At 33.8% G+C, this 12010-nt stretch overlaps 1 protein-coding gene across 1 annotated transcript; it reads left to right on the top strand.

The window, feature by feature from the left end:
- The first annotated feature begins 2694 nt into the window (after positions 1 to 2694).
- On the top strand, positions 2695 to 8615 carry LOC106663968 (MICOS complex subunit Mic10-like). Its single transcript, XM_014389230.1, has 4 exons — positions 2695 to 2905; positions 5278 to 5328; positions 5390 to 5502; positions 8541 to 8615. Exons 1-4 carry the CDS (start codon positions 2818 to 2820, stop codon positions 8589 to 8591), a joined length of 303 nt encoding a protein of 100 aa, XP_014244716.1. The 5' UTR covers positions 2695 to 2817; the 3' UTR covers positions 8592 to 8615.
- Positions 8616 to 12010: the final 3395 nt, after the last annotated feature.

The raw sequence follows: 12010 nt of genomic DNA, 5'->3' as shown, positions 1-12010 counted from the left end.
GAAAATAAATTACTTCTTCAATCAACTATCTTAATTGCGAAAAATCAAGAACAGCTAGATAATATATTTTGTGATTTTCAAAACGAATTTTGATAACAAGACTCCAACAACTTTATTGCCAAAAGTTATTAACTGCCACAATAACAACAACAATTAAAAACAATCAGTAAATAAAACGACTGAAAATAAATCACTTCTTCAAACAACACTCTTAATTGTGAAAAGTCCAGAACAGCTATATATATATTTTATGATCGTCAAAACGAATTGAAAGAACCAGACTTGATCAACTTTATTGTAAAAAGTTATTAACTGCAAAAACAAGGGTCAGAAAATGAAACTTGTTATTATCAAGAAGTTATGGAGGTATACTAATTAGTTTGATAATAATACATTATTATTTTCGATTATTACATTTTTTATAAGTTGAATATCCAATAGTTTATTAAATTCGATTGTCGTGAAATTTTTAAAATTCTGAGGCGAAGAGCCGCTGAATAAAGCCTTTTCACTCGGTTCTGAATTCTTTAGAAAAAGGAATCCCTTATGACTTAGCCTCATGTGTAAACCTATTCGGTAGGGTTAATGAAAGAAAAATTGTTCAACGAAATGAAATTTTCCCGGAACGAGCCACCTTTAATAATTGGCATTATGGGCCAAGGAAATGGGGCTCTCGCTGAGAATTTAATACCGCCTAGGTGAATGAAGTTGATCCCGGAAGAGAATGGCAAAATATTAGAGGGCTGTAAAGGTGATCCCGCTGCCGAGGAGACTAATAAAGACGCACTGACATTGCTAATTAACTCTTTAACTGCAAGCCATTGCATATTCCCTTCCTCATTACGATATTCATCGGAAAATAAGAAACGGGGAGGAAAAGAGTTCTGGACGGCTTTAACTTTAAAACTTTAAAAAATAATTTAAACTTTTAACATTTAAAAAATAAATTTACGGGGGCGTCCTTCCCTCCAACGGTTTAGGAATTGTCAGGGCACTCTTCACTCTAAGGTAAAGGATCGGGGTTCGAATCCATCTTCAAACCTGACATACTTACAAATGAGCTTTTTTTCAAAAATCCATATTTTAATCTCTCTCTCTCTCTCTCTCTCCTCCTCTCTCTCCCTCACACTGCCGCTCTTTTGAGTCTCCCTCTGCCTCCATTTGTGTCTCTCTCTGCCTCTCTTTCTCTCTCTCACTAATTTTCCCTCTCTTTCTCTCTTTTTTTTTCTCTCTCTCTCTCTCTGCATCTTTCTCCCTTTTTCTCTTACTCATTCGGCCTCTCTATCTCTCTCTTTCTCACCCCATCTCTCTCTCTCTCTGCCTATTTCTCTCTTTTTCTCTTACTCATTCGGCCTCTCTATCTCTCTCTTTCTCTCCCCATCTCTCTCTCTCTCTCTCTCTCTCTCTCTCTCTCTCTCTCTCTCTCTCTCTCTCTCTCTCTTTCTCTCTCTCTACATATACATATCTCTCTTTCTTTGCCTCTCTTTCTCTCTCTCGCTGCCTCTCTATCTTTCTCTCTCTCTGCCTCTCTTTCTCTTTCTCTCTCTGCGTCTCTTTCTCTNTCTCTCTCTCTCTCTCTCTCTCTCTCTCTCTCTCTCTCTCTCTCTCTCTCTGGTTAAACTCCCTCTTCCTCTTTCTTGCTTCTCATTGTTTTATACCTTATTCTCCTTCTCTATTTTCTTTTTATTTACGTCGAATCTCATTTTTCCCTCACTACTTTCTCTTCATGTCACCCTGTCTGTCCTGTTACTTTCTCTCTTGCCAACTTCTACATCTGTACAATCTCTCTCACTCAATTATTTCACCTCTTGCTTTCCATCCCCTTGATATTTCAGACGACCTTTGTTTGTGGGTCAGATTTTCTGTTATTGTTTGACGACAAAATAAGACTAAAATTGTTGCTCTTTAATAATGATGAAAGGAAAACCGATTTATAGAAACTGTCATAATTTTTACTCCTGCAGAACTGATTCAAGTCACTTGCAGCATATAGTACATTACATTCGACGACTTTTGACCTTTTTGTGGCTCCTTGTTAAATTAATTGAGTCAATGGAAGAATTTTCTGCATCAAAATAATAATCTTGGTTTTGATAAGCCTGGTAAAAAAGGGAAAACATTGTTGAAGTTTATTTTTATTTTTACCTGGACAGTATATAGAATCACCTAGTCAATTTTGTACAGGTATTAATATTTAAAATCATGTATAATCGTTCTAAGATATAGCTATGAAGTTGTGCGTATTACATTAAATATGTACGTAAATCACATACGCAATTGTGAGCTTCATAAACAATAAAAAATCAACGGCTTATTACGATAAAACAGGTTATTTTGAAATTGGCATTTGGTACGTCTTGAAAAAATGGAATAAGAAGTGTAAAAGTATGGAAATCGCCTCTGAAGAGGCCCTGAGCTAAAAAAAATAATCTGATAACTATTATTTATTAATTGTGTAATAATTTAATCTTATATTTTATTCTTATTACATATTCTTATGTTTTAAACATTACCAATTAATTACAATTTTAAAGAAAAAAATTGGATTTGATTCTAGGAGTTACGTTAAAGTTAAAAGTGATTAATGGTTTGTAAATTTTACTTTGACTTTCTTATATGCTTTACTTGAATTACTACTGACAATGGAAATATTTTACAAAAAACCACATTCCAGTCAGATCAATAAAAAGTGTAGCATGTGTAAATTAAAATACCCATGTGATTTTACATGAAGCAAATGTAGTATCTTTTATATTCTACAACAATCTAAATTAATGTTGACGAGATTGTGAGCGAATCGGTTTCTTTCCTTCAGCGATGGCGGATGTTGCGCAACCTCCGTTCTATGAGGACCAGTTGCTCTGGCGTGTAAACCGTTGCATGTCCGACGCCCTTATCAAATCAAGTAACTTTTTTTTAGTTTGTTTGGTCATATCTTAGTTTTACGTTATCCTCTTTTCATAGCGTAACGGGGTTCGCCCTGATAAAAAAAATTAACCGGAAAACCGCCACGGTCAACCAGGCGAGTATTCTTGAACGTTCTTTAATCTTCTTTTTAATTTGACCTGTAAAATTTTTATTTTAAATATCACGAGCATAAACGAATCTGAAGATCTGGTTTAACAGCAGTTTAGGAGGAAATGTAAACTTACATATGTAGGGACCACTTTAGATTAGTATTTTTATGTTTGGACATCGGATATATTACTTTTTAAACACCATGTCTAATGGTTCAAAATTTCAGCTGATTTTTTTATTTTTTTAACCTAATTTGTATTTATCTACAACTGTATACAACTAGCCGATTGTATTTCAATTTATGTTTGTGGCAAAATGATACTAAAATTTTGGATTGAAAACTTTGTAATCTTTGTATATTGGATATTTGGCCGATCCATAAGCTTGGCACCCGTATATCCAAGTAGATTTGAGTAGGCATGTGTATGTCGAAAGTTTTGATTTTATTGGTAATTTTGATTGTCGGTTGAGTAGGCAATAAAGAATTTAAATCGTGTGTGTGGATTCCATGTTAGTCTTTCAAGTGTAAGTCCTAAATAGTTAAATTTATCGGAGGGAGGAATCATCGTTGTATAAGTGTATGCTAAGACAAGGACGGAGTGGAAAGGTGGTGATTTTAAGGGTTAAACTTTATTTTTACTACTCCATATTTCAATAGGTAAGGGAGCTGAGGGTTCTTTGGGATGAACCCCAAGACCGAACTGACGGTAAACCTAGCCAAGTGTGCTACTGTTTTCTAGTCTGAAATCATTGAGATTGAACAATGTGCCAGAGAAATAAAAAGTCTAAGAATACGTTCCCAGAAGGTAGAGGTTTCTCTGACAGCCAGGAAGCACTCAGGGGCGAAAGTCAGTGACTCTAATGACCTGACCCTGGCATGGGTCTCTGGACATTCGGGGCATAGAGGAAACCTCAATGAGTACCTATGAGCAAATATCCCAATCCGACCTGTGGGCCGAGGATTCGCCCACTCGAGATGACTGATCAATTAATTAATCTTTATGTAAAGTATTGGTTAAAAGGAGGGGAAATTCGAAAGGTAGGTTGAGATGGAGACTTGGTGTCCGAGTGGAAGGAAGTCACGATAGTTCAAGTGGTAGGGCAGCGTCGTATTGAGCCTAAGGTCGTGGGTTCGAATCCCGCTCGTGACACTAGCTTTTCCATTTCAATCAAGACCTTACATAAAAAGAATAAATAATTGAAAGAAGTCATTTGGTAATCAGATAAATAAACATAGTGGATTTAATAATCTTCTAAAAAGAAAAAAAAGAAATGGAATGTGACTGGAATGTGGTTCGACACCTTGCCAGAATAGGTAAACCTCGTTAAGCCGCTGTGTACGACAGGACTTATTTAACTTTGCTAATTTTTTATAAACATTAACAAATCATTAAAACGAAATTAATAATTAGTATGATTAACTTGTAATATTTTTAGAATTTCATAAGTTGTTTTATTTGCGCCTATATTTGTTGAAATAATTTTTGGATTGCTATATATTTTTATAATAATAAACCCTGCAGGATTTATTTTTGATACATTGTTTTAATTGTGGTATCCTCGACATTAAAAAAAAATATTTTTACTACAGGAGCAATAAATATTGGTATGTTTATAAGCATGAACAAACCTGAATAAAGGTCAAGTATCGTTGACATCACCACTAGGCACCGAGTCGTAAGAAATAGATGTACGATCACAATCAGATCAACAACCAATCGCCTTTGCGTGTCGCCCTCTCGCCTATTCTCCCTTTTAGGTTTTTTTCCTTCCCCCTTTTTTCGTTGCCGACAGATTGGAAGCAATAACAACAAAATATCGACGATACCATCCTAGCACGCGTCACGCCACCTCGCTTCCTCACCACCGTCGTAACGACAGGCTGTACTTCAAGCAACAACTGTAATAGGTAGAACTTAATTATAACCTCCGGTCGACTTCACACCACACACGCGAGTTTTGTAAAACTCAATATTGCGCCTTCCAGGAAGAAAGGTATAATTTGAAATTTAATTTCACCTACTCACCCGGCATTCGGGCTTGTCATTACACTTCAAAATCACAGAATGTGTGAAAAGTCAGGAAATTTCGAACGGCCCTTTTCCATAGATTGACCTATTAACTTCAAAACTTTAGATAAATCTTTGCGTTTATTTCATCAACAACCATCATTTTTTATACAAGGCATAGCTAATATAATTATTACTTTTACATCTTTTGCCAGCTTAATAAACAGATAAAAATAATTATTTATTGCAGTTTTCTCCAGCGGCATGACAATTTTGGCGGCAAAATTCTTCTATCCCAAAAGTAAATAGTCTATATTTTCATTTCCTAAGGAATAAAACTTATCCATATTAAATTTTCACAGTGAAGGCATCAAGTGCTGCTATCGCAGGAGCTGGTATTGGTTTGGGCATGGCATACTTAAATTGCGAAAGAGAATTGAAGTCTACCATGTCCACGCAGTGCTTAGAGGAAGAGGTAAAATATTACACTATATAATTTTAGTTTGAAGTGTTGGACGACCATTTTTATTTTACTCGCGAAGGATCTCGGTATGGACTGGTTGGGAAAAACAAATTCATTGATGCCAAGGCTTCGACCTATTTTAAGGTCATCATCGGGACAAAATAATCATAAAAATGTTGAAAAATTGACATAATTAAGTTTGTAATAGATGGTTTCGACTGTTAGGATGGTTTTAACATTTTTGGTCCATGATGACCTTAAGATTAGTCGAAAGCTTGGCATTATTAAGATTAGTCGAAACATTGGCAGATATCAATTTGTTTTTTTCAGACCATACCGAGGTCAAGATTACTCTTCTACATACCTTCTTGTTAAAGTGGTTCACGGAGAGCTTTAGTGAAGTATACTTCATTTTCAATCATTAAATTCACTAATTTCGTGGTCCGCTTGACCAATTAATATATTACAATTAATTAAGGTTTTTAGTTGAGATCCCGCTCGTGCCATTGACTTTTTTTCATCTCAACTAAAAACCTTAATTAATTGTAATGATTAATTGGTCAAGCGGACCTTAGTATACTTCATTTTAATTCATTAAATTCACTAATTTCGTGGTCCGCTTGACCAATTAATATATTACAATTAATTAAGGTTTTTAGTTGAGATCCCGCTCGTGCCATTGACTTTTTTATCTCAACTAAAAACCTTAATTAATTTGAAAAATATTGCTAATTCGAATTTCTTTTGATTATTTATACAAATAAAAATAAACTAGCAACTAAGAACACGAAAGACAAAAGACAAGAGCTTAAAATTTGATTCGGATTTTAACTTTAACAAAACTTAAACGAACCGACATAATGGAATTATATTGAAATATCGTCATATTATTTTATGGCTTCTGAGTGCAGTTTTTTTACTACTGGATCTAGGTTTTTTACACAAAAGTAGTAAGATCCAAACCTCTTTCAAATTTTTAACCTAGTAAACTTCAAAAATAATGCCAAAAGTAAAAACTACTTTTAAAACAGCAGGAAGGATTTTTTTCCTTTCAAAGTCAAACAGAAATCAAGTTAAATCCTCTACAAGAATCATATTGAAAAATAAATTTAAAAACATTTCTGACAAAAATACAAGATTGACTGAACTATGGAAACTTGATAGCATCTAACATCAAAAACAGTTATTTTAAGTCCCTACAATTATGCTCCCATCACCTCTGTTGACGTTGAAAAGTCTTTTTTGAGCTTCTTCCAAATATTTTTTAAACAATAAACGCTATAGTTTTACAGAAACTAATGTTGAAATGTATCTCATTGTCAATTTTAATTCAGATCAAAAACTTAATTGAGCCTAATTATTTATTTGTATAATTTTTTAAATTATATTTTTTGTCAGAATGAAATTTTTCTGTTTTATTTCATTTCAAAGTAATATGTACTAGACCAGAAACAATATGTCTGGGTTAAAAAAAAGAATGGTTCAATTAGTAATCGAATTATCTCTCTAACATACAGTCTATTTTAATATTTTTAGCGCAAATTGCGAAGCCTATTTAAGCGTTTTTAGAGCATACAATGTGACATGCTTGCGGGTATTTTAGTGCATATTATATAGAAAATTTGAGATTTTTCGGATAAAAAAATCCGGGCTCTAGTTATCAGCGTTTTTAAATTAAGTTTAATTGATAAAAATTTGATTTTTCAGTAATATTTAACATTAATGTAATACAGACTAAATATGACAGAATATTTGGCTCAAAATTTAACATAAGTAAAAAGAAAATATACCAAAAATTAATTAATTGTTTAAAAATTTTTTTGAATAATTGAAGGAATCTTTTCCTGACAGATTTTACAGCGTTTTGTTTTTTCACGAATGCAACTCACTTGAATTTAATGATGAAATAAAATTTAAAGAAGCATTAATATTTTATGAGTTAAGTGGGACCGTTGAGGAATAAAGTTGAGACCTTGATCTGGTCTGAAAAGTGAAATATTTCTAATTCAATTGAGGATCAGACTTTAAACAATAGAGGCTTTTTAGTCCAATTAGAGATATAGAATAACTTTCAATTAATTAAGGTTTTTAGTTCAGATAAAAAAGTCAGTGTCACGAGCGGGATTCGAACCCACGACCTTCGGCTTGATACGCCGCTACTCTACCACGTGAGCTATGACTTCGATCCACTTATGAAACTTCCCATCTCAACCCCACCTTTTGAATTTTTCCACCTGTTTGCCATGCCACACTGACTTTTTTATCTCAACTAAAATCCTTAATTAATTGAATGTTACTAATTGGTCAAGCGGACCACGATAACTAGTGAAAAATGGCAAAAAGGAGGGAAAATTCAAAAGGTGGGGTTGAGATGGGAAGTCAAGTGGTAGAGAGGCGGCGTATCAATCCGGTCTTGGGTTCGAATCCCGCTCGTGACATTGACTTTTTTATCTTAACTAAAAACCTTAATTAATTGAATGTAAAAATATTACGTAGAGAATAAAATACCAAAATTAATTTATCATAAAAATATAATATTATAATTTTATATAATTTTTTAGTTTATGAAATTAATTGGTCCAGGCAACTGGTTCACAGCTAATCCATAAAAAATAAAAAAAAAATAAAGGATTTTAGTTGAGATAAAAAAGTCAGTGTCACGAGCAGGATTCGAACCCACGACCTTCGGCTTGATACGCCGCTGCTCCACCGCTTGAGCTATCGTGACTTCGATCCACTCGGACACTAACTTCCCACCTCAACCCCACCTTTTAAATTTTCCATCCTTTTTGCCATTTTTCATTAATTGATTGAAAGCAATGTAAAAATATTACGTATATTGGTCAAGCGGACCACGAAAACTAGTAAATTTAATATAGAACAACCTTCTCAAATATTGACGTATTTTCTTGGGACACCCTGTATATTCCTGATTTCTTATGTTATATTTATCAAACAACTTCGATCCTTCAATATCTACTTTTTGTATATTCATTGGTCTAGTTATTTACAATGCACGCTTTGGTTAACACATTAAACTTTTTTTTCAGAAAAAGAAACAACTTAGAAAGCTGATTTGTGAAGAGGAAAAAAAGAAGTAAAACTATAAATATAATATTTATATACAATGGGCTCATAATTACATATTGTACACTAATATTTTTTGTTCAATACTGCTTTTTAAACTATAAAACAAAAATGTGGTAAAGTTTAGTCCTGGTTTTCTTGGGCCGTTTTTATGTAATTTCTTTACAAGAATTTTAGGTCAAAAGAGAAGGGAAAACGTATTCAAATGCAATTTACCAGATAGAATTTTCTAAAAATGCTGAGAAAAGAGGTATTTTGACTCTTTGAGCGAAGGCGCCGATAAAATTGAGTCTCCGTGTTAATTCACCGGATTCTTCATGAATGGGCCAAAAAGCTGGACATAGAAATAAATTTGCCTCCCGATTGTAACGGCCATCTCACCCCAGGAGATATTTGTCTTTTCCCTCGGGGCAGTTTCGATCCGGGTGACGGAAAAGAAGGCTCGACACAAGCCGCATAGAATTTAGGGAACGGGCAACCTATTGTATTAGACCGTCCCGAAGAAAAAGTCGCGGATGGCAATAAAAGGGGAAAGGGGCTAGGAGAGGCAGTTGTAAGGGTCGGCCTCCGGAGAGATTGAAGGATATTGGTGGCGGGTTTATTTACATGCGGTATGGGAGGGTGGATATAGACATTTGTCTGTGGGCGAGTCACATTCTGCGCGCCATCCCTTATCAGACTGACACCACTCTATATTGCTACCCTTCTCCTTCCTTCTGTTCCTTTCATTCGGCGAACGTATATACTTCGAAATTACTTGCCGATATCAAAAGATTAATCGCGTTCCCTATACCTTTTGGCAAATAGTGATTCAAGATTGAAAATTTCGCAACCATAAAGTTTAAAAAACATGTTCCTTTACTGTGCGCTAGCATGTTCACTTTTAAGATAAAAAGTCACAAAAAATCAGTTTCTTTGAGTTAGGTTTAAAATCTTCAATACGTCATCTTACAATTCAACTTTATAAAATAAATTCTCCATCCGTTTTGACAGAAAAAGTAAAATAATTATTTTAAAATATTGTATGTTTTCCATTCATCAGTAGGGTGATGAACCACCAGTCTTGGTATTTTGATTCCTACCTTGTGTTTTTGAGGTAGCTTAAAAGGTTTAATAAGAGATAAAGAGAAAATGGAATATCAACGTTTATTTTTTACTTGTTGTTCATGTTGTTAAAATTATGGACCAGTATCGTTATTGTACCTATCTTGGAGTTTTGATTTCTATCTTTTTTTGAGGTAGCTTCAAAGATATTCGGAGATCGTGGGATGCAGTCTGGTGTGACGTAAATTTTAGAAAAACATTTTCTTTCTGAGCTTGAAATGTTTAAAGAGGAATAAGAGGAAATGGAATATCAAGGTTTTTTCTTACTTTCTGTTGTCAAGGTGATGAACCAGTATCGTTATTGTGCCTATCTTGATGTTTTGATTCATATTTTCTCGTTTTGAGGTTGCATGAAAAGTTTAAACAGAGATAAAGAAGAATTGGAATATCAAGGTTTTCTCTTATTTGCTGTTCATGTTGTGTTCTGTTTACATCTTTCTTTCTTTTTATCTTTTTCTTATATCTTTTTTTTATCTTCTTTTTTGAGGTAGCATGAAAGGTTTATAGAGAGATAAAAAGGAAATGGAATACCAACGTTTTTTCTTATTTGCTGTTCTTGTTATTAAGGTTATGAACCAGTATCGTTATTGTGCCTGTCTTGGTATTTTGATTCCTATTTTCTTTTTTTGAGGTAGCTCAAAAGGTTTAAAGAGTATTAAAGAGGAAATGGAATATCCAGGTTTTTTCTTATTTGCTGTTCTTGTTGTGTTCTGTTTACATCTTTTTTTTAAATATTTTTCTTTTATCTTTTTTTTATTTTCTTTTTTGAGGGAGCTCAATAGTTTTAATGAGGATTAAAAAGGAAATAGAATACCAAGGTTTTTTCTTACTTGCTGTTCGTGTTGTTCAGGTGATGAATCTGTATCGTTATTGTGTCTATCTTGATGTTTTGATCTTCTTTTTTTGAAGGAGCTCAAAAGTTTTTAAAAGGATTAAAAAGGAAATGGAATACCAAGCTTTTTTCTTATTTGCTGGTCGTGTTGTTAAGGTGATGAATCTGTATCGTTATTGTGTCTATCTTGATGTTTTGATTCCTATCTTCTTTTTTTGAGATTGCTCAAAAGGTTTAAAGAGTATTTAAGAGGAAATGGAATATCCAGGTTTTTCTTATTTGCTGTTCATGTTGTGTTCTGTTTACATCTTTTTTTATCTTTATCTTTTTCTTTTATCTTTTTGTATCTTCTTTTCTTGAGGTAGATGGAAAGGTTAATAGAGAGATAAAAAGGAAATGGAATACCAACATTTTTTCTTACTTGCTGTTTGTGTTGTTAAGTTATGTACCATTATCGTTATTGTGCCTATCTTGGTGTTTTGAGTTCTATATTTTTTTGAGGTAGCTTGAAAGATTATTCGGAGCTCGTGAGATGCGGTCTGGTGTGACATAGGTTTTAGAAAAACATTTTCTTTTTGAGCTTGAAAGGTTTAAAGAGGAATAAGAGGAAATGGAATATCAAGGTTTTTTTCTTACTTTCTGTTGTTAAGGTGATGAACCAGTATCGTTATTTTGCCTGTCTTGGTATTTTGATTCCTATTTTCTTTTTTTGAAGTAACTGAAAGGTTTAATGAGGGATAAAAAGGAAATGGAATATCAAGGTTTTTTCTTGCTGTTCGAGTTGTTAAGGTAATGGATCAGTATCGTTATTGTGCCCATCTTTGAATTTTGGTTCCTAACTTCTTTTTTGAGGTAGCTTGGAAGGTTTAAAGAGTGATCAAGAGGAAATGGAGTATCATGTGTTGTCTTACTTGCTCCTCTTCTTACTTCTTGCTTGAAAAGGTTGATCACGACCCCGACGCTCCTGAACTCATTACATAATTTGATGGTGGAATCAAATATGTGACATTTTATTACCTATTTGATAGAAAACGAAAGAGTTATCATGAAAGGGGTCTAAAGAATTTGTTTTAATGAAACAATGGTAGATGAAGAGTTGGATAACAAGGAGAGGTATTAAATGGTTGTATGTTTGCCCATATGAAATTAGCGGCATTGTTACCGATCTTCTGGTTTGTGTTTAGCTTTTAAGATACTACGGAATAATTTGGAAGAATTTGCTCCGGTCGTGAATGCATTTTGATAGAGGTGAGGATTGGAGGATTATCCGCTGTATATTGTTGAAGCAAACAGAGTTATCATATGTGAATAGACATTCAAAGAATTAACTGTACTGAGATGATGGTAGGTGAAAAGTGGATATGTAGAAAAGACTATCGAGACTGTTGACGTTTTCTGGCCTGACATTTAGATTTTAAGAGACAGCAGACATAATTTTGAAGAATGGTGATGCACCCTTCCACGTCATTGCACACATGATCTGGTACCTTAACACAT

The sequence above is a fragment of the Cimex lectularius genome, unplaced genomic scaffold (genome assembly GCF_000648675.2).
Source record: "Cimex lectularius strain Harlan isolate CLEC.00 unplaced genomic scaffold, Clec_2.1 scaffold26, whole genome shotgun sequence".
Lineage (NCBI taxonomy): Eukaryota > Metazoa > Arthropoda > Insecta > Hemiptera > Cimicidae > Cimex > Cimex lectularius.
Note: the sequence above shows the minus strand (reverse complement) of the source record. Positions and strands in the feature narration are given on the sequence as shown.

Coding starts and splice junctions, on each gene's coding strand:
- LOC106663968 (XM_014389230.1), top strand. CDS start 2,818: ATGGCGGATGTTGCGCAACCTCCGTTCTATGAGGACCAGTTGCTCTGG. Junction 5,329..5,389: donor AAAATTCTTCTATCCCAAAA/GTAAATAGTCTA, acceptor AAATTTTCACAG/TGAAGGCATCAAGTGCTGCT. Junction 5,503..8,540: donor CGCAGTGCTTAGAGGAAGAG/GTAAAATATTAC, acceptor CTTTTTTTTCAG/AAAAAGAAACAACTTAGAAA.